We start from the raw sequence: 27396 nt of genomic DNA on the forward strand, positions 1-27396 counted from the left end.
CTACTGTTTTAAGGCACTCCTGTGTTCAGTTATTTAGTTAGGTCTATGCACAAAAGAAATGGATAAATATTGTAAATGTAGCCTTATGATCATGTAAAAAAACAAAAAAAAACAAAAAACAAAAGAGACAAGTATTTGAGATTTGAATATGGGTTCAACCTTTTAAAAGCATGACTGAAGAAAAAAGAATATAACAGGATGATCAGAGGAGATAAAGAGTGTAAACAATGGGACACTATAAGACAGGGCTACTCAATTCGGTCCTACGAGGGCCGCAGGTTTTCCATGTATTCCTGTACCAACACACCTGAGTCAAACTAATGAGTTATTGTGTAGAACCTGATTGGCTGTTAGAGCCCCCTAATTTGACTCAGGTGTGTTGGTGCAGGGATACATGGAAAACCTGCTGGATTGCGGCCCTCGTAGGACCGAATTGAGTAGCCCTGCTATAAGATCTGGACAAGTTAGGAAGATAAACTTTTACAATATTACAGAAGATCTACAGTTTGTAACAGTTCAAAATCTATCTTTGGCACACAGTAGAAGGAGAAAGTCAGCATGAATGGGAAGATTTAAAGAAACATTTGATCACAGTTATTTCATATTCCTCGCTGTAAGGCTATGGTCACACTACAGGTCTAAGTTCTTTTTGCAGAAATCAGATTTTTTCACGTGATTGTTTACATTAATATTTAAATGTGACTGTCTCCAGTGTGAACAGTCTATGGCCCTGAAGTGGCCCTCGTTTGCAGAAAAGGACATGGCATCACACAAAGCACTCTGTCTATTTATATTAGTGTTATTACTATTAGTAATAAATAGTAATATTAAGTATACAGAGAGGCCACAAACATCAGTGTGAGTATCCATTTTAAAGTTGTTGCACAATCAGAGCCAACAAAACTATGATATGATAAGATGATATTGTTTTGTTCATTGTTTACATCTGAATTGAATGAAATGCAACACGACTGTTAAGACTGAGGTCGCTTTGAAAAACATCAAATATCTATCCAATTTAGCACCACATATGAGTGTGGCCTGGGTCTAATTAAAAAGAAATATTTGTGCTATTCAGTCTGTCATACAAAATCAGATATAGTCAAATATCAACAAAAAATGTCATAAATGGTCCACTTTTGTTTGCAGTGTAAAGAACAAATCAAATTTAATCAAATCATATCCCTCCTCCACACAAACAACATGCATTTAGATGATGATTTACATGCATAAAAGCAACAGATTAAAAAAATATCTGAAAGAGTTAATAAAAACAATGCACTTGGGTAAAACAATACAATAAAAGTGATAAATAAATGTATAAAATTGATGATAAAATAAGTAATAAAGAATGAAAGAAAGAAAAAAGAAAAATTCAGTTTAAAGCTAGGTCTTTAGCCTTTAAAAAAAAAAAAACAGTCTCTGCAGTCCTGAGGTTCTCTGGCAGACTGCTCCACGCTCGAGGGCCATATTGATGGAGCAAGGCCTCAACAAAGCTTTTAGTTCTGACTTTATGAACAATTAAAAGGCCAGTAACAGAGGACCTTAGGGTCCACAAGGGGTTCATAATCCAAAAGGGGGTTAGATAAATGAGAAGGCCCAAGACCATTAAGACATTTACAAACTACTAAAGGTCCTTAAAATCAATCCTGAAATGCACTGGAAGCCAATGCAGAGATTTTAAAACTGGTGTAATGTCTTCCCATCCTCTGGTCTTCATCAGAACTTGTGCAGCTGAGTTCTGGAGTAATTGAAAATACTACTTTTGTGAAGACCAGAGAGCAGGGCTTTTTAATAATCTATTCTAATATGCAGTAGCACCTCGATGCTGGCAAGAGAGAAAAATTGACAAACTCTGGTCTTCGTGACATTTCTAATGTGTGAAATAAAATCCAGGTCAGAGTCAGAAAAGACACACAGATTTCTCACACACTGAAAAGGTTGATTTTGGTAAAATGATCTCTTTCTTGTCTTTAGAACCGATGAATAAAACTTCAGTTTTGTCCTGGTAGAGCTGTAAGAAATTCTCTGCTATTCATGGCTTTTTGTCTAAAATAAAGTTTAAAAGAACGTTAACTGGCTCTAGGTCATCAGGAGACAGGCAATGTAAAGCTGTGTGTCATCAGCATAGCTGTGAAAATCAACGCTGTCTCCTGATGACACCCCAAGTGGCATCATGTAGAAATTAAAAGGACTGGACCTGAAATTGATCCTTGAGGAACTCCACACTTTATTTTATGGGTCCTTGAGGAGCAGGTATCTATACTTACAAAAAATTGTCGAACTGTGAGAAAGGAATAAAACCATATAAGAACAGTACCTGAGACGCCCACCAGACTTCTCAGTCTGTGCAATAAGCTCTGGTGGTCTACTGTATCTACTGCAGCCAGTAGAATGAGGTCAGAAAATTTATTGGAGTCCAAGTTACATCTGTCATTAACAATCTTTAAAAGGACTGCTTTGGTACTGTGGTTTGTCCTAAAACCAGAACGATATCTTTCAAAGATATTGTTTTTATTCAAAAACTCATTAAGCCAAATAAAATCAGCTTTTCTATAATTTTACCTAAATATGATAAGTTGGATACAGGTCAATAAATATTAAAAACAGTGGGGTCTACATTACTCTTCTTCAGAAGAAGCCTCACCACTGTCCGTCTGAAGAGAACAGTTAACGTAGTAGTCTTTGTGAGGCACACTGGAAAAGCAACTGTTTCAACATACTCAAGTCAAATATCTGAGATTACAGAAATTCCTTACAGAAATGCAGAAATAAGGCATTAATCAGCTGAATGGACAGAATGATTTCCATTTGTCTATTTTTTACTATTTTATTTGAAATTTCACAATGAAACTCACAAGGAAGTGAATCTTAGCTGGTGAATCAAAAAATGCCTGGCAGAAAAGCTTCCCAGAAATGACTGTTTCAGCGTATAGGGCATCATGGAGAATGAAATAGGGCCGTTTGAGGAGAGAACAGAACAGAACTGTGGAGCCCACCCATCGCAGTCCAACATGCGGAGGGCAGATGTACAAGACTGCTTTCAGAGTACAAAAGGTTGATCTAAATAAGAGCCAGCTGATGGTGCCGTTTTCTCCTCAGAACTGTTCCTCTTATTCTCCAGTCTTCCATATCTCGTTCATCTTTGTAGGCCTCTATCACCAATCCTCTCACATTGTTTGACCTCTGACTTGGTGTCCATACTTTCTCACATCCACACTCTCCCTCTTTTGTTCTGCTTTGAACAGGTGTATGTGTGGCAGATCTCAGGGAGTAAAATATAAATCTTTAGCAACTCTGACATCTCACAGTCTCTGGTTCCCATTTGGTCTGATGCCTTGCAATCAGTCACTCCTTCTCCTATCATCCCTCTGTTCATTGTTCTCATTCTGGAGACATCTCCAAAACCTTGTGAAATTTCTTGAGTTGAAAAAAAAATTCTATCATGTGTTTCACAAACATTCATGTCCAAACCTGTGAGTCAGATCATCTCATCTTTGTACTTTATTATGCTCTGTATGCTGCAGTACTGACATACAGTTTTGATGAAAACATGAGCCGACTCAAAGAGTTTTGTTCTAGAACAGCACTGAGGGCAACAAGTTCCCGCTCGGTTCTTTCATCTCCAGTCATATCAGCCTGATCAGTATAGCAGCTTAATGTGGACATGTGTTTCTCCTTGTTATCAGTCTGCTACAAGGCACAAATACACACATACTGAACGGGAAAAAGCTAATCTGTTTAAAATCCCACACTGACCACTGATAAGACAGTCTGTGGGGCGATCTTTAATTTGATGTTCATGCAACAAGATTTTAGCTCTGTTTCAGTTGCCAAATTCTTTCTCTTGAGACTTGGCCAATACTAGCTCTTGGAGAACTCAATTTATATAGTTCACACATCCTTTTAGAGTACATACTACGTGCCTAGTTCATAACCAGATTTTTTAATGTTGCATATTAAATGAAAGAATATAAATGTAACGTATTAGTGCATGATTAAACAGAAAAGAAGAGCAAAAGAGTTAAGACCAAAAAGTGCTAAAAGAGACTGGCCAACGGGCGCACAACCACCACTCATCTAAGCTTAGCCCCATTCCCACACAACTAACAGTAAAGTCCTTTAGAGGGCTATGTACTCATAGAGCAAGAGCATTGTTTTTTGTTAGTGCTTTATTTGTTTAGGATGTTTCACATCAGCTGAATGTCGTACAATATTCTTTATTTAATGAGTACAACATACTTTAGCAACAAAAGAGTGTTAAAAACAATACTTCCTAAGATTCCATTTTATTTCACCTGACCCCAGCTCCAACCCTCTTCCAAGTCCACTAAAAACAAACAAACAGGGAAATGAAAACATGAGACACTGAGTAATCTATTATGTTTAGATCTCATAAACCATTATCATAAATGCTGTAGGTTTGCTGTAAAGAAATATAAAGGCCAGATGAAAACAGTTAAAATTTGTTTAAGTAAAATAAAATAAAAAAATAAAACAAAATAAAAATGTCTATGGCAGCAATGCCTGTATGAATATGAAATGAACAAACTATATGCCTAAAGTTTTTCTGGCTTTGCCACTGCTGACCAAGTGTACAAGCATGAAGAAAAAGACGACCCATTAGCTGGATTAGAAGCACATGGTGAGATGTGCTTCAGCATCTGAAACATTTGTGTATGATAACTAGCAAAGGTTTGGTAGGGGGAGGTCAGACATACACAAGAAGGTGCAAAGGGCTGAGATATCCACTGAGGAAATAGCAGTTCATACAGGGATGAGTGGGCATTTATCCCCCAAATCAGTCCAGTATCTCACCACTGGTGGGAGCAAGTTGAAGAAGTCATCTTTTCATTGCTTCATACTGATGTCTTACAAAATCCTTATAAAGCAAAAGTCATTTTAGCAAAATAGTTGCTGGTATGACAAACTGAGAGATTGTCATACCAACAACTTCTTTATCTAGTTGAAACCATAGTTGGAGGGAGGTGTAAACTTCGAAGGAACTTTACTAGTTTCAAACTCAAAATCCAATACAGCTGCCCTGCACACTGAAAGAGATAATAGCTGCAGGGATAAACTGTTTATTAATGTGATAAATACTTCATTAGGATGTATGTCATTTTGTGTCTTGAGAAATAAGTGGCACACTTACAAAAATATTCTCTCCCTTTGGTGCTCCTCATATGGTTTTGCAGTGCAGCTTGTAACTCTTTCTATGTAGGTTTGCTGTGGCACCATTTTCTTTCTATTTTGTGATGACTAATCAGCAAAACCACTGTATCAGCTTGTATTGCTCCTAACACCGTCATTCCCAGCTTTGAATTTTGACCACTGGGGAAAATGAAAATCAACATGAACATTAGAAACATTAGAAAGGAGCTAAAATAGCTCCTGATTTACCTGGTACAGTAAAAAAAAAAAATTAAAAATAAAAAAAAAACAGAATTTATATGGATTCATTTAAAAAATGTTTGAAAATGCTATTACATGGAAAAAAATATAATTTTTCCAAATCACTTGTGTTTAATGCTAATTGGCCCCTGACCCTACAGCACCATTTGGATTGAGTAGCGGTACTTATCAAGCCAACTAAGGGGCCTCCATGTTGCAAGATTAGATGGCCTTTACTTCTAAATCCTGCCCAAAATAGAAGGTATGTATACCTTATAACATGGAGGAATATGACCAAATAGTAGAACCAATGAGGGTGGTGGGTCTAAAAATGTAACTTGGATTTTCTTATATGGAAGAAACACAAGACATATACGACAAACGTCTGCAGAGCAACGATCAATCACAGCAGTATGCACAACACATTGGACAACTCACCCAGTGAGACATCTGGATACTAATGAAGAACAGCAATACACAAGGCTAAGACACAGATTTTGACAAATATTAACACTTATTGGCCAACTGATTGTGAAATACTTGAGATGGTATTTGTGACATATTAGAGCTGAGGCTGCCTGCCTCGTATATCAAAGTAAAGAGTGAACTCAAACATGAACTTTTAAATGCAAATTTTCCCGTGTTTTGAAATACCAAAAAATCTTCTGCTTCTTATGCTGAAGATACATTTCAACAGCAACAAAGAAGTGCAAACCAGGCTTCACACTGTGTGATCCTCACCATCTATTGAAACCTGGCAGCAACAAGAAAGGAGATGCTTCCAAAACCTTAAAGCAGTCCAGAGGGTGATCTCAGCCTTGCTGTATCTTGCTTTGTTTTAGGTCTCAGGAGACCATGAGCGAGCCCGTCCTTCACAGCCAGACATTTTACTGAGCGCTGACATTAGAGCAACATTTCACTCTGACAGTCCAGGACAAGTGCCAGCCTGTTGCTGATGGTACACCAGCTTTTGCTGGACTGCTTCAGGTGGCTTTAAAACAACTATTGTTAAGATATGGCCTCAAATCTAGTGTTCATCAATAAAAATGTTTTTATTTTGAAGCTGACAGTCTCTTGATGTTTCTTGACATAAGCCTGGCACACGCAAAGACTTGGAGCTGGTAAACTCAAGTCACTATTTCACGCAGGTCAGTGTGTGTAATAAAAATCTTGGATAATACCAAGATTCAAACTGTAAAAAACACAGTTTGCTCTAACATCACATCAGTAATACACATCTCACAGTATTGAGTGCTTTCCATCCCACCCCAGAAGATATCAAGATAGTGGTTTTGTACAGGATTTAATAAAGGAGGAAATTAAAGGCAAGAGGCAGACTCACTAGACTCCAAAGGCTTTCAGACATACCTGCTGGGCTTGAAGAACACACACACAGGATAAGCTGGCTTTGGATGTAGTGATACTTACAGAGAAGCAGAAAATTGCAAATAAAGATGTTAGAGATCTATATCTGAAGGGATAAAATGACACCAAAACATTGCAAAGGAACATCCACTTTTTTTCTTTGGTCCTTCCTCTAAGTTTTTTTTTTTTTTTAAACTATAAACAATATTTCCTGATGACTCTCAACTGTTACACACTTAAATACAGATTACACACCAGAGTGCATAGTTCAAGTGTGTGTCAGTGATTTCACTATCACCAGGAATGATAATGATGACTGCCTGATCAATGATTCATAACATTAGCAGAGCACTGTGTGGCCATGAGTCAGCAAGCATACTCCAATTTGTTTGGATGTCTGCGATGTAGAGGTTCTCTGGTCTGAGTTAACTTGCTTGTCTGTGAGTGTCTGTTTATACATCTTAAACTACAGTATCTGTGACATCCGGTTGATGAACCCATCTTAGTATTCTCATTTTGCACAGTAGGATGGTTTTATCTCAAATCATACTGAGCCATGGGCTTGTTGCTCAATTCACACCATGGGGAATAATCAGGCTGAGCCCACAACTTGAGTAAATTTACATTCAAACTAACGTTGTTTCCCCAGGAAGTTTCTTGCTTTATTTGTCAAAAAGTGCCAAACCACCATATATCATTTGCAATATATGACAATGAATCATCTTATAGCAAAACCTGGAAAGACTAAAAGACTTTAAAAAAAAAAGACTTAAAGGCAGAGTGGTGGCAGATCTGATCAGTTCTACAGTGGCTGAGTCTACAACCTGCAAGTGTGAAGTCTGGAGGAGTGTCGAGAAGAAGTGAGCTCACATGATGACAGTCAGCGATGAAGAGCAGCCTCATCTCTGACTGAGACTGGAGCAGAACTATGAAGTTACAAAGGTTTTACTTCGAGCAGAACAGAGCCAAACTCCTGACTGAACTTTTTATGTTTGAGTTGCATTGCATGTCATATAGGTGCCAAGTTTTGGCAAAAAAGAATTAATGGAAAAATGCTTTCACATGTCTGAATCTATTTAATCATATTAGATTTGCTTTTTTTTTTTTTTTTTTTTGTAAAACTGCAACCTGTAAAATCATCGGAAAGTCAGTAACAACTGAACAACTGAAACAGAACAACAGAACTTCACAGCTTAGAGATATTTGGGAGAATTTTGAAACACAACACGTCTCTGTATACTTTAAACCTGACTCTTTAAGCAGCAATTAAACATAGATGATAGAACAACTCTAAAAATAAATAAATAAATAAACTGGAGAAATGAACGTGCTGCATCGCAGCAAGAGTGTTGATCTCGTGTAATTCATGCCAGGTATACACACCTTCAGGTGCAATCAGTCAAGGAACTCAAAGTTACCTTGCTTTGATTGTATTTGCAGGCACTCATGAGCTCTTTTTTCATGCCTTTGTCTTAAAATGCAATATGTTACCACAAACAAAGCGAAGACTTTAGTTTTGTAAGTTACCCCTTCGCCAGTCTTATTCAGATATATAACAAAAGTCCATTAGAATGGTATCAGTGCAGTTTCAAAGGTTTAATGTTGTGTTCAGATACAGCGTATGTTGTAGTTACTGCTTGTGCCAGGAATACAGTCTCCGTCTGAGCCTCTTGATTTCTGTTGAGTTTACAAGGACTGGTATTGCAGATACTGAGACTAGTGGGGGTGACCACCATGTTGGAGTCCTACCTCCCAGTGTGTGTTCATGTGTGTGTGTGTGTGTGTGTGTGTGTGTGTGTGTGTGTGTGTGTGTGTGTGTGTGTGAGGTACAGAATGCCTGGGACTAAACCGCATTTAATTTTTATACGCTTGCGGCTAACAGGAGCCAGATGTAGCTGCCTACAGGGAGCTTACCATTGCAACAGCCATTTATTTCTTTTTCACTCTTTAATGAGATGTGCACATGCATGCTTATTTACATGCTTGTATTATATGCTTTTGTGATAAGTGGTTGAAAACAACCAATGAGTCTTAACAGGATTGGTACAGCTATTTTATCAATTAGCAGAGCTAATATGATTCTGCTTGATTGCTTGGCAGCAAGCACACCGTGCCTCTAGTTCTGGCAACAAAGCTGGAAAGTGCAGAGATTCATAATTACATCACATAAATGATATATGAGAAACAGTAGATCAGGGTGTTTGAGGGCTCATCGCTCAACCTGGTCCTGACACACAAGAAAATGTCTGAACCTTGAGAGGAGAGGCGAGAACTGAATACATAAAGACACACACAAGCAAATTACTGTCAATTTTAATATTCAAATGTCCAATAGGGATCATCATCTACTCATTAGCAGAGTCAAAAAGCAGCCAAGAGCATTTTATTCAAGTACAAATAAAAGCTACTTATTTGAATTTTTCCTTTATGCTCCTTCTGAATGAGAAGGACAAATGTTTTGAGCTTGATGGCAGTTGTTTGGCAGATTTAGTTACTAGTTTCAGTTTAGATTCTACTCAGTAAAACAAGATAACTGTTCCTTTGCAGGCTGTAAAAATCCCCCTACTTCTTAATCTAAATAAACTATTTTTTTAATCGAAAACATTTTATTGGCTAGAAAATGCAATAGAGGGCTTTGATCTGAGTTCATGAAGGGTTTATGGCTTTTGCGTGAAACTACATTAGATGAAACCACTTATCACAAAAGCATATAATGTAGTTAAAAGATCGCTTCATGTACTGCCACTAGATGCATCATGCATATTAAACAGCTGTGACACAACGTAATAAAAGGTTTAACACTGTTTTACAGCAGAAGGTTTCGCCCCCTGCTGGCACTTGGATTATATTCTGATGTTAAAACTTGTGGCATATTTTCACATGAGTTATTGGTACTTTTACTGAACAACCTGAATACTTCTAATAATAAACAGGTTGCTGAAGGTGCTGCACAACTATTTTCAGGCTCTTCTCTGTAGAACATATAGATAGATTAGTGTTGAAAAAGGGAGCAGAAAGCAAAAGAGCAGCAAGTGAGAAAGAAGGAAGAGTGTTAATTGAAAGCGAATGTGTCTGTTCTGGCTGTTGGTCAGCGACGGGCTGGGGTCCCACTTGGCTTCCACTTCAAAGGCCCTGCCGGCCTGACTCTAGCGCACCTGCAGCCGGTTAAACCCTGCTCTCATCACTCAGGGCGTGGAGAGACCTCTCCCACAACTTACAGCCCTCACCACACATCTTTTTGCCAAAGCCCAACAATGGCCAGCATTCAAGAATTCAACCTAAAATACCAGGTAAAGTGTACAACTTTCACCACAGAAATGAACGTCAATCACATGGTGTGACAGCTCACAGAACATCCACACAGCAGGGCACCTGCAGCGTTAACCTTAAGGCCCATGCCCTTCCATTACAGGTCACACAGAGCTCACAGAGTTAATCACATAAAGAGCAATTAAAGAATAGTACTGCTTGTCTTTTTTGTTTAATTAATAATCTTGCAGGAAAGCTTACAGGTGATGTTTCATAGATCAGTTATCATATCACTTCTTGAAAATAAGGTAGATTTAGATGTAGTATAGTAGGCATATATATATATACACATATATATATATATATATATATATATATATAGTAATCAAAGCAAAAACATGAAAATTCAAAACTCCAATTCATTATTTTTTTTATCATACTTCTGATCATATGTAGAATATTTATTGCTCATTAGTTCTGCTTTTACTTTCCAACAACTTTTAAGTGAAATACTGTATGTGGTCATTTACAAACGATGTTGCCTTATAAGTTGCTTCTTCACTGGATGGTGAAGAGTGGGTTGTTTTTAGGGCTTTTTTAAATATCTGCCAGCTGCTGAAGCGCGATGATGTAGGAATGAGTGAGAAATGACCATTTCATTTGTCATTAACAAAAATGTTGACAAATGCATTTTTAAGGTTTAAAGGCTTAAATTCCTATTTATATTACATATAAAATAAGATACGTAATAGGAAATATTACAACCATGTCATGCCAGAAAAGTTTCTGATATGATGCATTTCATAATCTTGTGAGTTAAGTGATTATGACTGGATGATATTGAGAGACAATTCTGCTGACTACATGCAGCCACTATGACAAATAATGGCTAATTTTGCACATCATCACCTCCATACTCCATACAAAAACTTTTTCCAAGTTTTAAGGTTTATTTTTTGTTTTGTTTTGTTTTGTTTTTGTTTTTTTGGTTTGTTTGTTTTGTTTTGCTTTTACCTCAAATGGAAGGTCTATGTTAAAAATATCTTTTGTGTAAAGCTCATCTATTCTAGTGCAGTCTCCAACATGAAAGCCAGCTCCGACAAGGATTAGAAATACTTAACAAAACAACAAAAACAGCTTTCATGACAATTTTTACCCACATTCTGAATAAATTAAAGAAGTGCAACCTCACTTTGACCAACTTGAGAATTTGAGAGAGAAAAGAAGATTTTGCTGCCTAAGGACTCAGCTCACTAATTCAGTGTTAACTCTGCTATCTCAGCTAGTTACCATGTGACCAAATGCCCATGACCTGGAGTGTACGTCACACAGACAGTTCCCTGCTAAAACAGGAAACTACTCAGCACAAACTCAGTTCCACTCAGAAGAAGCAGCGTCTGTACTCTACATCTGACCAGCATCCATAAAGGTAACTTCATTTACGATCCTCTTAAAGCATTTGATTCTGTTTATATTCATTGATACGCTATAAGTGGAAAAAAGAAATCCAAGCTGTCAGATTGAGGCACCAAAATGAACTGATCACTGTCCACCATGTCTAATGTGTGCTATATATGTCTGATTATTTCTGTCTGTCCTCATCATTGTCCTGGTCTATGTTTTACCAGTGAGACATGCCTGTTTTCCAAAAAGGGGTCTGAGATGTGTTAAACGTCAAAGAGGCCACGCTACCCTGGATATCCCTTTGATGTCATCTGTATCACCTGCTCCACTCTCACAGTCTTCATGTGTGTGTATATGTTTGTGTCTGTGGACAGTCATGTGTGTGCATGCTTCAGCATGACGGCATCTTCCAGCAATCCTGTAACATTCTATTATAGAGTTATCACCATCACATCCTTGGACACTTTGTGAGTTCATGAGTGCTATAAAGTCCATTCATGACAGGCTATCCTGGGGATAAAAAGAAAGGCTCTTAGGTATGCAGAGCTTATCCCTGTAGAGGCCAGCCATGATGTAACATGAGGGTTCATAATGTAGAATGTGTGTGTGTGTGTGTGTGTGAGAGAGAGAGAGAGAGAGAGAGAGAGAACTGTTTAGTGTCTGTGCAAGCCCAAACTTTCTCTTAATGTACATGCCTTTTATTGCACCTTTAGCCATGGGTGGAAAGTGGTTGACAACAGGGTCTGACACCTTCTTTGGACACCGGCCAAACGTTACAGAAGCTTCAGGAGTTCCAGTGCTGCTGTGTTTGTTCAAAGAAGTTCGTCTCTGTCGGCAGATCTAAATTTACAAGACAATAAATTATCACAGTTCTACCTCTCTGGCACAGACATTGCAGCCTATCTGTCCTGGAGGACTGTATATTTTTAGGCTCTGTGTTGTATTGTGACCTTCCATTAGCTTTACACATAACACTAAAGGATTTTTAGATTATCATTATCCAATCCAGCCTATCACCTGGTTGTTTTATTCTCAAGGCTATTAAGTATGAAGAAATGGCGGCCTTAAACAAGTCACCCTCATGTCAGCTTATGGGAGTTCAAACTTAATGGATACAATCTTAAGAAAAAAAAAAGTACTGTTTATTTATTGAAAACCTAAAATGACCAGTGTTTACTGTATATTCTTATCACAAATGACCTCTTGTGGACATGTGAGTAATGATGTTTCTTCAATCGAAGGAAGCTGTTAAGTTTCGAGGGAGGAGTTTGGGGTAGATGGCCTGGTATAGAAAGTTTATTCAGCTCACCCCGTCTCCTGCCAAATGTCAGTTCTTTCTGCTAACCATGGTCAGACTATGATCCTCCACAGTTTTTACTGCCTTAGCTTAAATATAAACAAACCAAATAAGTGGGAAATGAGACCAAGAATGGTTGTAAGAAAATTATACTTGGAGCTGAGAAGGAAGCAAGGTGACACTTTCAAAGATTGCTATACTCGATGCAGGGAGGAGGTCAGGATGACTGAAAGGACAGACCAAACCCTGAACACTGACATGGCTGAACGCTGATTTTTGTTATTTCAAGTTTAATGTCAAAATAACCAGGTTCAACTTCTAATGATAAAAGCTGGGCTACGTAAGGGTTTTGCATTATAGATGATCTTAATTTGGCACGTGATCTGCTGTCATAAATCACATTTTTTAGTGTGAACCACATTTTGGAGGTGATGCAAAATAGCGATGGACAATAACATATTTACTTTCTGGATTTGACTAACTGTGTAAACAAATGACATACAAGCCAAAAGACGAATGAAACCAAGAAAAAAAAAAACACAAAATGAAACAAAACAACTACACATTTGAGGCATACATCACTCCTTTCAGTCTTCCCTGACTCATCTGAAGTTGACAACTGATGCAAGCTTGCAATTACTTCTCCTCCACTACCCATTATGATGGGAAACTACTGCTGAGCTGCAGCCTATGACTAATAAAAATGATCCCTGTAATAAGGTAGGCCTGTCTGGCTCTTTTGGTTGTAAAAATAATTTACCACCTGCTTTCTGTCAAAGGTGATGAGGGTTATGTTGCTCCATTCCTGTAGGTCCAAGGCAAAAAGTAGTCATCAAATTGTCTCCTGACCTGATCCCTTTCTGTCCAAATGTTAAATCTGTATTTCCACAGTCACACTGCAGACAGTTTTTCGTCAATGAGGTTGTTATTTAAAGCCAAAACCATGTCTTGTCTAACTTATTTCAAGCCAAACCATTTGCTTATCTTAAATATAGCCAAACCGTAACTGTAAACATCCTTATTTGGATTTATTGATGGGACTTAAAGAGTTTTACAAGGCACAAACAAATTATGTTGTGCTGTTAATAGGGGGTATGTATCAGGGCTGTCCAAATGGCATAAACAAAGCAGACTTGCATAATTTGGACACTGAAGTTATTTTGGTTTTGATTTTAGCGTGAGATACTGAGGAATCTTCTAGACAATGTTAACACTCCCCATCTTTCCCTGACCATTTCCAGCACGCCTTGTTTTTTTCTGTCCCTCTTCAACCTGTATGTCTCTTCAGTGTGGGAACTCAGCCAGGCCAGACGGCGGCCTGTCCTCCCTGCTCCAGCCTGCCAGAGGGATGAGAATACACACTGAGCTCATTTCTGGACTGCCTGGCTGGTGGCAACCCAGAACATAATCCCCATAGGGGACACATTACTGGACCATTAGTCCATCTCTTCCACCTCAAACACATGCCTCTGGCTCAGCCTTGGCCCATTCCTCTTTTTAACAGCAATTTTCCAGTCAGAAATAATCCAAAGTAATTATAATGTATCAACACAAAGAATCAATTGGATTAGTCCAAAACCCCCAGCCATCGTAAATCTCACCTTTATCCCTCATTCAGTCCCAGGCAGCATTCAAACAGACAGCAAACCCCCACATCAGTACTTTTCCTCTGAGGAGATGGTTACCAGATTGGACCCGCACATCAGGACAAACTTTTCCTCCATCTGACAAGGAGGCACTTGACTCTGTTATTGTTTATGAAGAGAAAGCTGGGGTCAGGTTCACATGCTGGGAGAGAAACTGAGAGAGAAAGCCTGTTCCAGCTCCAGCCCCTAGAGAGAGAGCATAATTCAGACGTGTTTGTGCTTCCCTAATTCCTTTTGATTTAGCAGAAAATTGCGAGCTAAGCTGCAGTGCAGAAATATTTAGAAAGAGAGGACAGAGTTTCCCTGCCTCACCTCACTGCCTCTCATAAACTTGTACCCATGCAATACAGTAATTTTTGCATGAGCTTGTATGCCCCCCCCCCCCCCCACACACACACACACACACACAAAAAGATGAAAATGTGGCCCAGTCTGACAGCAGCAGCCCGTCTGTGCATAGAGCTCTAAGCAGAAACACAAAAGTCTCTAAAAGGAGCTTAGCTTTAACACTAGCTTTGCCATAAACACTGGGACTGGTTTCCCAAGCTTTTGATGAAATAGCACTTTGCAACAGCTTTTGCTAATTCTAATAGTTTCAATTCCGACAGGGATTTTCCTGGTTTGTTTACTTGTTCTTTAGCATTAATGGGGTCAGGTGAATCAACTGTAGCATTCTCCATCTGATGTCACAAGCCTGCAGAAGTTCAACTTTGTGCTGATAAAAACTGCATCTGACAACGAACAGGGAAATGTTTGTTTTTTGTTTTGTTTTGTTTTTTTAACTTTGCAAAAAGTTTTTGGATACTTAAGAGTGATTTCTGATCCATTAGGAGTCATTCAAGGAGAAGCATCAAAGATCTGATAATGGATCACAGCACACAGCCAAGCCTGAAGACAACATAAATGCACAAACAAATAGGGGAATAAAGGTAAGAATAGTTGCAACCGTGTGTGTGTGTGTGTGCTTTATTCCAGCGCTGTCTCAGCATTCTCTCTTTTACACATGTGGTTCATATTTAGGCCATAGTGCTGTTCCATTGGACTATTTGGCTCTGTACCCCAAGTCCCACATTCCCTGCTTTATTCTCTTTTACCTCTGCTGTGCTTCATGTGGTGCATGGTTTCAAACGTAAGGGATATTTAGATAAGTATTTGGTAATAATAATGTTTTGTGTCATTACAATTATGTAACAGTTCTTTATCAGGGGCAATGAACCTTTCTTGTTGTTAATAAAATGCATCTTTTGGTGTGGATGTCATGCTGAGCATTAAGAAAATGAAAGATTTTCTATGAATAGTCTCCAATATTAGAAGTTTTGCTGGATAAAAAGATTTGACAAAACAGTTTATGTATAATTACATGATGATAACGATGAGAAGCAGCTAAACAAAAACAAACCAATAGTAAAAAAAAATAAGTTAGATTTTAATTTTATAATCTGGTTTTAGTTGGTTAGGAAATGAAGACACCACCATAAATTGGTTTCGTTTTTTGTCTGTGGTTACAGATGGACGCACAATATGGCTGTGTACTCTTCAGCAGCATCATCACTCCTCACAAACACCGCGCGCACCTTTCTCCATCCGATCATCCCTTTTTAACATCTCCCTCCTCGTCAAACTCTTTAACCCCTGCTTCTACCCAATGAGCGTCGGGAGCTGTCAGCGGCGAGCCCTCCCTCGTCTCTTTCTCTCTCCCTCTCTCTCCCTCAGCTCGGACTCTGTCCACCGTGTACTAATAAAGGAGAGGTCCGGCGCGAGCATCCAACCCAGCAAAGAGTCCCACAGCAGACAGAACAGCAATCGCTCGACCTGTACAAACTTTTGGCTCCAGCTCTGACTTGGACCCTATTTGTGCCACTGAGAAAGTAAAAAAAAAAGAAGAAAGAAAGAAAGAAAGAAAAAGAAAAGGATACGTTTCCAGGGATCAGAGAGTAGAGGCAAAGCTGCCTACACTTGTTGCTCGCCCCATCAGGTAAGGCTTCTGTTGGCAGGCAGAAGTTCTAGTGGAGAGAGTCTGGTGCGCACATGGCACCGAAAACGCGCTCCTCGCTCCGCTGACAACCTTTCAACATGGAATCACACACTGGATAATGAGGCCTACCAACTGCATAGGTACATAACTTCTAAATTCTCTGTATTGAAGCTAGGATTTTTCTTTTTGACCTTATCCTCTGGGGGGAAAGTGAAGAGCCATGCTGGGTTTAAACAGGATTCTCAGCCACCGGTCACCTCGGATTCAGAGCTGTGTTTCGACGGGATCAAAACTCTCATCTCGGCCTTCTTCAAGTCAGAACCCCGGTGCCAGTTCGAGGATTTACTGTGCCTGTCTGTTGCTGCTGCTGCTCGTGACGCCTCGGGTGGACTCTTCATGGTGGTGAGTGGGCATCCACATGCAAGCAGGCCCATACCTGACTGCACCCACCATGGAGCTTTATATTTTAATTGTAACCACATTACTGAGCCAGTATATGAGTATGAAATATATTATCATTATTGTGATTATTATGACTTTTTTTTCACCTAAAAATAATAATTTAAATCTAACTATAAAGGGGAGGCAGTAAAAAGCAAAGAATTAATGTTCATCATCTTAAGAAGGCTGCTTTGGATTTTTCCATAGAAACTTGAAACTTGAAATTGTCAGCAAATTAAAAAAAATATTTATATATTATAAATTTTAATAACACTTTTCCAAACGCAGCATCAAATTCCATTGCAGTTCATTCGGATCAGTGATTTTCCAGCAGCAGACAGACAAGGCCACTATGAGGGTTGAAGTTAATTTATAGCTGACATCTCTTTTCTCGTCAGTGCTGTTGCTGCATAGTTATTGGAAACATTTTGACATTATCATTCTTTTTCTTATTTGCGCCCTTTTCCTGCAAATAATCCAAATGCACAAAGGATTGGTAAAAAGAAAAAAAGAAAAGGTGGACAAGAGAGAAAGATTTCTATATAGTTGCCACCAAAGCGTAATTTCTTATGGCACTGACAGAGAAAATCCTCTTTGCTGTCATAATTTAGTTTCATTCTAAATGACTCCTTAAAAATGCCAAGAAGCACGACGGAGTGCCGAGAATTGTCTAAATTATGAGTTTGTGAATGAGATTCGAGCGTCTTTTACGATTTTGCGTCAAAAATGCATTTTTCTCGCGTCAGTTTGTTGGCCTGCCATGTTGAGCAATAACAACAAAGCGGTAAATTTAATTTATGTCGGCGCTGTTGGCTGAGCGCGCGTGTACGGCTCAGCTGGAGCCTGCATTGGGCCAGGCAGAGCAGTCATTAATTCACCAGGTACCACCACATCTCTTTCTCTCTCTCTGCACACACGCGATGCACACGCAGTGGTGAATTCACTAAAATACCCAAACCAGCAATCTAGAGCATAGGTAAGGAGTTAAATAAATTATATCGTTGGCTGCGCAGTAACAAGTGAAAATGTTAGTGTGTGTGTGTTTATAAGAGAAGTGTCTGTGCGTGGGAAGGGTTTGAGAGTGATTAGTTCATGTAGATTAAAAGCAGTTATAGGAAGCAGTAGGCTTAAGGACATTTTTAGATGTCGTTGGTAAGAATTTAGTGAGCTGAAGAATGTTTTTGTGCAAATAATAAGAATAATAAGAATAATACAGTGTGGGCCAGGGTGGGAATAAAAATTGTGGGATTCTGATACCACTAGAGAATTTCAAAAGAAAATGTTTTTATATAACATCATAAAATATATAATATTTCAGAATAATTACAATATATATTATAAATGAAACAACAGAAAAAAATGTGATTATTTAAAGTTTATCACTCTGACTTGTGTTTTATCCTTTTTTTAGGTATTTGTTTGATTTAGTTCATTTGAGGGAAGTTTGATAATAAATCTAAGATGATTACTGAAACTGATAATGTTAGAGAAATTAAAGTTGATTTTAGTCTTACTCGGGATAGCTTGAAAATATTAAGACAGTGTCACAAAAAGATGTTGTGGATGCACAATCTTGTGTCAGTATAAGGATGCATTGTCCCTATTTGTCTTTGATTTGTCTTTCTTGTGATCCAGTGCTCACAGGGCTTTACGGCATGTTGTTTTAGACCTGTGGATCATGATTTACTATCCTATAAAGTCCACAAGTTCTCCTTATTCTCAGAGAGTCAGAGAGAGAAAATTAAGTGTGAATTGCTGCTCTGGCACTTTCCTTTGATGAGCACTCCACTCTTTTTCCTTCTTTCTAATCCCACTCTGGGGAGTATTGAGTCTCCGGTCTCCATCCTCTAGCCCGGCCTCATAAAACACGACCACACAGCTACAAGCTCTCTGGCCTCCCTTCACTGACCCGCCAAAGGCCCTGCAACCACCAGGCTGCCAAGGGGTCTCATGCCCCACATAGAGGCACATCCTGAAAAAAAAAAGTTCCTTTTGGTCAAAATCAACAAAACATTTATCTTGGTGTTACTGGAAAAGTCAGTTTTATTAGGACGTGGGGAAAGAAGAAGTTTGAGTAAGATGAGAGCAATCAGGCAGAAGAAAGAGAAGAGTAAAGTGAGTAAATGGGGTTTGAGTTTGACACGGTTATTTGAGGCCCCCAGACTTTGTGCTCTGATTTGTGACGACATGTCAACTATCCCACTGGGAAACATTTAAACACACATACACACGCAGGTCTTGTGGGGAGAGGTTAAGTGCTTATTTATTTGGAGAGTGAAGTAAATGGCTTCCACTCCCCTCCTACTCACAAACCTTAAACTGTTAAGTGTAGTGAACTCTGACTCACAGAAGACTTTTACTATAGCTCTACTTTATGCCGCTCACCACTGTGTGTCCATTTGAGTATGCATATTTAAGGCCACCAATGTGTTGTAATAAACTGCTGACTGAGTTCAACCAACTCAAATTTTCTTTGTATCTGGCCCTCTCAGGTATATTGGTGCACTAGGGGCCCGTGTAATCTGTGACAACATCCCCAGCCTGGTGAGCAAACAACGGCAACTCTGCCTGCGTCATCCTGACATCATGCAGGCCATTGGCGAGGGCACCAAGGAGTGGATCAGAGAGTGCCAGCACCAGTTCAGACACCATCGATGGAACTGCAGCACACTGGACCGCGATCACACCGTCTTTGGACGTGTCTTGCTCCGGAGTAAGTCTATGTGTGTGCACATGAATGTCTGTCTGATGACTGACTGTGAGGCTAAATGGCACGGATAGCAAGTCTGAACCATGCAAAGCTCCCCTGTTCCCTTTTACTGGCTTATCTTTCTCTTCTTTTCACATTTCTTCTCATCTTAGTCTTTTCTTCCATCTTTCCTCTTCAAACTCTACGTACGCTGGTGCTCCTTGTTTATGGCCACTAATGGACTGTTGTAATGCCTTACGCCTGGTCAATAAACACACAGGCTACAAGACCTGGGCTTGTCTTCATTTTGATTTTCCACTCCTGCCACACTACTCTGCTTTATAACACAAATGAGCATAAACACACACACACGCATACAAACACGCCTTTCTTTGAGAAAACCTGCAGACAAAACCTCTTACTCAAATATACCTCAAAGGCTTTTTGGGTTTTACAAAGTAAACGTTTACAGTAATTTTACAGTGAATGGTACTGGTATTTTTTTATGTTTTTTTTTTAGCTTTTTGTTTGCAACAATGCAGAAGTGGCCATATACTGTATGTCCAGCATTGATACAGTACTGCACCTGCAAGTTACTGAGGAAAAAGTATTGCTGTGATGCAAAATCTTTAACAGTGTGGACAGAGATAACGCCTTTTTCTACTGCTGCATTTGTGCATGGCAAAGTTTCTGGCGTCACTGACTTTCCACGGCTTGTTATTGTGCCTCATTGAACCATCCCAAGCATGTGTGGGGCCCTCGATGCATGGAGAAAAGTAGCAGATATGGAGATACTGGCTCTGTGTGTATGTGTGTGTGTATGTGTGTGTCTGGGGGGAGAGGAATAAACAGTAATGTAGATGTAAATATTTAGAGAAATTTTCTCACTGTCAGACAAACAGCGCAGGTTTGAAAGATGACCAGCGACGCCCTCCTCAGTGCTCTCCCACACACACACACACACACGCACAAACCCCAGCACCCCCAGCCCCCATCTCTTTACCTCACAGATTGAATGGGATGACTGTGGTGAATACAGAAGAAGCAGGTTGGATCACACAAACTGTTTTGGGCCAAGCTAGTTCAGGTTTGCAGAGGAATGTGTATTCAGATACAATGTGGCCCTAACTCGACTTGTTAGTAATATATCACCAAACTCTTTGGTGGTTTTTTGAAGAGCTGTTACCCAGAGTTTTTATTTAATGAAACGTAAACCTTCTTCTCAAAAATCAGATAAAAGCCACTGCATCACTTGTATGCTGGCTGCAAACCAATCTTGAGCATAAAGATAGATGAGGGAAAGTGATCAGTAGTCAGAAGAAGTGTTATCCTCTTGGGTGCTAAATGTGCTTAAAAATGTCTCGCAGTTACACTTCTGCATGGGAGGAAGTGATTTGTAGACTTCATCGGTTGGAGAGCACAAATATGCTTTGTATAGTCTCATATCTATTCAGTTATTCACTTAATCATTACCTAATGATTGAGCTTATTGGTGGCACAAGAGCTGCACGTCTTGGTCACTGAAATGATCAGGAGTCATGCATATTAGGGAATAATCAAAGTAAATGTAAACATAGCCAACATATTATGTAGATTATTGTCATGTTTTAAAGGATTGGCTCCAGATGGCTACTCCAGGGCCCAGCTGTTAACAAAATCATAAGGGGCCCTGAGTATCTTTATCAAATCTCATGGCTGATGGCTGTTCAAATATCTTGCTCTTGGCAGACAGGCACATGGAATGATCAAGTGACTGAACCCAATGATACTGGGTGAGTTTGTACTTTTACAAGCAGCTGCCATGACAAATAGAGACACACAATCTCATTTCAGGTGGAACCTTTTCTTGGAGTACAGACACAAATTAAAAATGTGCAGGTATAATATGTTTATGTTTCAGAAACTATGCATGGAGAAGTCTTTTTGCTCCTTGCTGCCTTGTTGTGTTTTGCGTCATTTACTTCCAGAGCCGCTGCACAAACGAACTATGACAAAAATGCTACATCTTCTTTCAAAGTCTTTGGCCCCACAATACAAGTCATATTCTAAAAAGACCAGGAAAAAAACAGATGAGCACAATGGTAGATAATGTTCTTATGACATCACCCTGGTGCTGATAAATGGGGTATCACTGTGTCTGTATTTAAACAATTTATGTGAGTAGAGGAGAGGCCCACAGCCAGGATTATTTCCATCATAATATTTAAACAGAGCTGCTCTATTCTCCGCATCAGACCTGATATGCTCCGTCAGCTGCACCTTCGTGTCCTTACGACTCAGACCCAGGCCTTGTCATGGCACTATGTGTGTATATTTGCATAGCATTTGGGCTGCAGAGCTCTGTGCCTTTGGCTCTCAGAGAATCTACTGTGTAGCATGATGTGAGTAACTGTAATGTCTGTATTCACAAACAGATTTTGTTGCTCTAACCTCTGTCATAGCCTAACCTCTATTTCTATTTTTGCTTTCGTGTTCACTGTGTCTCCCTCTCAGGCAGTCGAGAAGCAGCTTTCGTCTATGCCATCTCTTCTGCAGGAGTTGTGTACGCTCTAACTCGCGCCTGCAGTCAGGGGGAGCTGAAGACGTGCAACTGTGACCCTCAAAAACGTGGACGATCTGGAGATGACAGAGGCGAGTTTGACTGGGGCGGCTGCAGTGATAACATCAACTACGGGATAAAGTTTGCTAAAGCCTTCATAGATGCCAAAGAGAAAACACTCCGAGATGCTCGAGCACTCATGAACCTACACAACAACCGCTGTGGGAGAACGGTAAGTGTGTAATTTCTGTGTGAAAATTTAAAAGAGAAAGCAATGATGTTGAAATGATTCTGTTGTGTAAAGAAATGCCTAAGCTCAGGAACATCATTAATGAATATGGTTAATTGCTGTATCCACTGATGGAAGTTAAAATCCTAAAAAGCAAAGAAAAAAAAACATGAGTAAGATCCAGATTGTGCCAGCTTTTATGAACCCAAACTCACTAAAGTTGCTACATTTTCAGCTTGTAAATCTGTGAAAGTGGCACAATTAATCTGAATAAGACACATTTTGTTGTGACTTGTACTGCTATAGAGATATGTTTTTCAGAGAAGGCTTTTCTAATTTCATCAAGACAATGCCTTCCATCATTCTGCAGCCCTGTGCTTGTAGAACATGCAACACCAAATGTAATTATCACTGAAGTAATATCAACAATTCACTCTTTTTACTTTTAGGCAGTGAAACGCTTCATGAAGCTGGAGTGTAAATGTCACGGTGTGAGCGGCTCTTGCGCGCTACGGACATGCTGGATGGCCATGTCAGACTTCAGGAAGACTGGTGACTACCTGAGAAAGAAATACAATGGGGCCGTCGAAGTGACAATGAATCAGGATGGGACAGGTTTTACCGTAGCCAACAAAGCTTTCAGGAAGGCCACCAAAAATGACCTGGTCTACTTTGAGAACTCTCCGGATTACTGCCTGCAAGACAAAACAGCTGGTAAGACGGCAGAGGGAGAGAAGAAGAAGGCAGACTGAAAGACAAGAGGAGCAGTTTCTCATGAATGTTGATGGATTGCCCCGACTGTGTTATGTTTTAAGGGTGCATGTTGTGTGTATGCTGAAGCATAGCTAGTATGTTTAGTGTGTGTGAATGTTTGTGTATGTGTGTGCATATAATGGTAGTCAGATAACACAGCAGGCCTCCACTGTGATGTCGGTGGAAGCTAATATCCTTGTACCCTGAGGACATAGTCGTTCTGTGACCACCTGACCTCTGTCAGTCTCTGTCAACACACACAAACACACACAACCCTGTGGTCAAGGGATGTCTTGATCAACCTTTACACAGTATAACTAATTGTTTATGGCTGTTACCAAGTGGCTGTTTGATAGATAAAACACTGTTCAGCAAAGTTTTAGGATGTCTGACATCAGTACCTCCATCATTCGGAAGCTCTTTCCCATTCGTCTTCATGCTCACACACTTTATCCGCCTCTTCCTTCATGCCCTCATCCCCCCGCCCCCTCTTTCTCACCTTCTCAGTGGAATCCACAGCCTAGGGACACAAGCAGCTCATTTAAAAAAAAGTCACTTCTCTGTCTGTCACAGTCTTTTTCCCTCTCTGTCTGTCTGAACTAAGCGTAGCTGGAGGGCAGAGTGGGCCTCAGAGTGTGAGAGCCTGTCTGTCTGTCACGCTCCACTGTCCATTTAACCCTCACACACACAAACACACACACAGAGGTGCTTCAAAGGGAGCAGTGGCTTGGGAAAGGCAGTGTAACTATAGGACTCTCTACCAACACTGCATAGTTGTGTGTGTGGGTCTGTTGTTCTATGGGCAGCTTGTTGTGATAGGTAGCAGTTCAAACATGGAGCTTCTCACACCAAACATGAGCTCTAATCTCTGTGGGGATGACATTCACATAAGACATACACAATATGCAACTGCATTAGGTAATAGCCAGAATGCAAAACACCACAAGACATTTAACACTGTTACACTGATCCAATGTTGAACCACATAGACGGGAACCGAATCAGAGAAAAATATCTAAAGTTCTGCCCAAATATAAGTGATAATACATAGCAGGCATAAATTTGGTTATAGAGCATCATGCAATTCATGCAATTTGTCAGTGATGGTTAAAAGGTGTGCAACATTGTTATTCCAGTGTTTCAGTTTATAACACAGTTTCCCACTGAACCAAAGATGTTTGAGTTGATGCCATATTCACATCTTGTCTGAATGCCTAAATCATAAAAATCTGCTTATGTGTTGTAATTCTGAGACTTAACTATAATGTGTGTTAATTAATAATGTGTGCTGTGTGAATGGACATGGAAGGAGAAACAGTCTGAAAGTGTGTTGTGGTTAAGGATTAAATACATGTAAAGGATCTGGGTAAGAAACATTTTACATTTCATTAAGAGTGAGAGATCGAAATGAGTAGTGAATTCTGGTGGGACTTGATTTTAGCTGCATATAAAGAGCATGGATTGGTCACAGTTTTCTTTTTCAAACAGCCAAGTGAAAAGCTATCAACCTAGAATTGTCTAACTTTTGTTTTTACAAAAATTAAACATAAAATAATCCATTAAATAGCTTTCAGTTTAAACTGTTACTGATTCCTTGCTAACTCTTTGAAATTTGTTGTGCAGGTTCCCTGGGTACAGCTGGTAGAGTCTGCAACAAAACATCCCGTGGCACCGACGGCTGCGAGGTCATGTGTTGTGGGCGTGGCTACGACACCACTAGAGTCAAGCAAATCACCAAGTGCGAGTGCAAGTTCAAATGGTGCTGTGCAGTGGAGTGTAAGGACTGTGAAGAAGCTGTGGACATACACACATGCAAGGCTCCCAAACGAGCAGAGTGGTTGGACCAGACCTGAGGGCACACCCTCATCTGCCCCCTGTAATGCAGCCCCGCCCCTTTCCCCTTTTGCAGGACAACCTGTGGAACATGGCATTCTGGGAAACTCTGTCCAAAAAGTGCTCTGCGTCTCCGCCCTCCCCTTCCCCAACCTTGTCTCAACATTGCATGGCTTTTCTACATGTTTGAAAGCACCAGGATCCAGTACCCATCAATATTACTTCATACCCATTAGCCCCTGTTGTTGAACGGCCCTGTGACTGAACCCCTGGTATCAGATGAACAGTGATACCACCTTGGCTTTTATCACATATTCAGTCCAGATGGCCAGTTTCCTTGTGTGTGGTTCTGGGTTTTAAATGGTTTGCTGCTTTCATGATGCTTTAAAAACAAAGTTTTACATTAACTGAGCCTTCAAACATATCCAGTATTATCACAACAACATCATATACTCACATAATTTAGCTTAAATTTTGAGGGGAAATACACTTTTATATACCAAAACAAACTAAAAAAAAAAAAAAAAAATTAAACTAAATATATAAAATATAAAAACTTATTCGGTTGGACTTGGAAAATTAGCTTCATAAGTGCAATTTGAGAAGTGGACATCTAAGCATAAATTTGGATGTGTGTGGCCAAACAGGAGTCCAAGCAGGAGACTACCAGAGAGCAAGGACATGGACCAGGTGACCAAATGGACAGAAGCATCATAGGAACTTTGAATGAAACTGTACAAAAAAAAGGAAAGAAAAGAAAAAAGAAAGCAGTTTAAAAGTGATTTAAAGTGTTTTATTTAATTTGTAAAGTGTTGTTTCATTTCTCATCTGTAGATGAGACTGCACTACATTGGCTGACACTCGGAGAGAGAAGAGCGTTCCAATTACTGTGATTTTATGGTGTATTCTAGTTTCCAGCATGTACAACAACAACCTGCTGTAGAGAAGAAGACAAAGAAAACTAAGGCCTTACTGGTCCCACATTTACAGATGTCACTTCTCTGCTCTCCAGTGTGCTTGTATAACATTGTGTATATTGCCTTATCTAAACAGATGTTCTTATGAAATATATGGTGTATTAGTAAGATATTGGCATCTTTGTTTTTGTTTAGACATGCAAATCTATTGAAAAAAATTCATGCAGAGTGAATGATTAACTCAACAGGATATTTTATATGTCTTCTTCCATAGATGAGGTGTTACTATATTGTCACACACACAATCCCCGTTTCCTTACAGATGGGAGCACTAATAATACAATATATGTCAGTAACAAAGGCTGATTCTCTGTGGATTGGGGTGGGGTGTGTTATATCAGTCAAGGGGAAGGAAAGTGTTTGATTAAAGGCCCGGCCTAAAACTCCAACCCCTGCTGGTCCTGTCCCACCCCTCAACATTGAGGAATTCCAGGTGGGTCCCAGGCTAATGACTAGATGACTGTAATTACCCTGGCCTGTTGATAGCTGGTGATTGGACATGGTTGTGCCACAGAGGATCTAGTGTGGGCTCCTGCTGGGAACGCATTTAATCAAAGGCTTCTTGGCCAGCTTATCAAAGGGAATACTTTCCAGCAATCTTCTCAGCCTCAACCCCCTCTGCTCCCCACACCCCAGTTCAGTCTCAGGCACATTAGTCTACAGACTCCTTGACAATATGAATCCTACAAAATATCCCCCACAGGTACAAAATAAAGTCCAAGTGGTATGTAGACATATTTAGACAAACATGTTTTTAGGAGGCCAGAGCATCTTCTAACTCAGCAAATTGATTCTAATTGATTACAAGATTCTCACACTACATACTGCATTCTGTGTTGCTCAGTAAGCTCTGATCATAATTTCTCCTCTTGCAGACCGAGAACAGCAGCCATGAAACAATCACTGAGACATAGCAGTTGAGATGAAAGTGTAAAATTACACTTGTAAGGTTCTGAAATCACTGCAACACTGCTTCATAATTGAGCAAGTGTTTGATGGACTAAGGATTTACATGTCATACAACTAACCTCATCTGCCTCAAAACAGCCCAGAACAACCTAAAAGGAGTCTTTTAATAGCCATGAGAGGCCAATATCATTAGATAAGATAAGCTTTATTGTCCGTCGGGGTAATATTATCGAGCCTTTCCAGTTACTGAGTCTATTCTAGTGCCAATGTCCTGTGGCAGTCTATCTGTGTCCTGGATGCCAGGCTGAGAGCATTCCTGTTAAAGAGTATTGCAGACAAACCATTAGTCTTTGCTGCTGGCAGGCAGTGTAAAGACAAGAAGAGAGTGGGAGCTCTTACTGACAGGGGTCACAGAAATGGCATCAAGCAGCTCAAGAGGTTCAAAAGATATATATGTTTTTTTGTTTTTTTTTGCTATTCTTCTTGCATGTATTGCTTTTTGCTTTTCTCATGATAACACGCCAAGTTATTTATTGAAATGTTTTACATATTTGTTAAAAATATTAGACAGGAAAAGATATATAAAGCCTTGTCAAACTGGGTGAAAGTAGACCAAAAATGAATATTTTCTCTCAGACTGTCTAAAAAAATTCATATTTTAGAAATACTTATTCTATTTTTGGTTATTTCATGATT

General features: G+C 39.6%; 1 protein-coding gene across 5 annotated transcripts; it reads left to right on the forward strand.

Annotated features, from left to right (window-relative positions):
* The first annotated feature begins 11392 nt into the window (after nt 1-11392).
* Nucleotides 11393-25384, forward strand: LOC121651997 (protein Wnt-2b). 5 transcript variants are annotated; one of them, XM_042004508.1, is made up of 8 exons: nt 11393-11437; nt 15186-15284; nt 15864-16330; nt 16502-16732; nt 19264-19484; nt 21954-22231; nt 22678-22942; nt 24605-25384. In XM_042004508.1, the coding sequence occupies exons 4-8, from the start codon at nt 16551-16553 to the stop codon at nt 24832-24834; spliced, it is 1176 nt and encodes a 391-aa protein (XP_041860442.1). In that variant the 5' UTR covers nt 11393-11437; nt 15186-15284; nt 15864-16330; nt 16502-16550; the 3' UTR covers nt 24835-25384. The 5 variants fall into 5 exon arrangements, with proteins under 5 accessions (XP_041860442.1, XP_041860441.1, XP_041860444.1 ...); XM_042004507.1 differs by having other exon boundaries at nt 16542-16732; XM_042004510.1 differs by lacking the exons at nt 11393-11437; nt 15186-15284 and having other exon boundaries at nt 16226-16470; nt 16568-16732.
* The last annotated feature ends 2012 nt before the right edge of the window (nt 25385-27396 follow it).

Source organism: Melanotaenia boesemani, chromosome 13 (genome assembly GCF_017639745.1).
Source record: "Melanotaenia boesemani isolate fMelBoe1 chromosome 13, fMelBoe1.pri, whole genome shotgun sequence".
Classification (NCBI taxonomy): Eukaryota; Metazoa; Chordata; class Actinopteri; order Atheriniformes; family Melanotaeniidae; genus Melanotaenia; species Melanotaenia boesemani.

Coding starts and splice junctions, on each gene's coding strand:
- LOC121651997 (XM_042004508.1), top strand. CDS start 16,551: ATGCTGGGTTTAAACAGGATTCTCAGCCACCGGTCACCTCGGATTCAG. Junction 16,733..19,263: donor CGGGTGGACTCTTCATGGTG/GTGAGTGGGCAT, acceptor TGGCCCTCTCAG/GTATATTGGTGCACTAGGGG. Junction 22,943..24,604: donor CCTGCAAGACAAAACAGCTG/GTAAGACGGCAG, acceptor TTTGTTGTGCAG/GTTCCCTGGGTACAGCTGGT.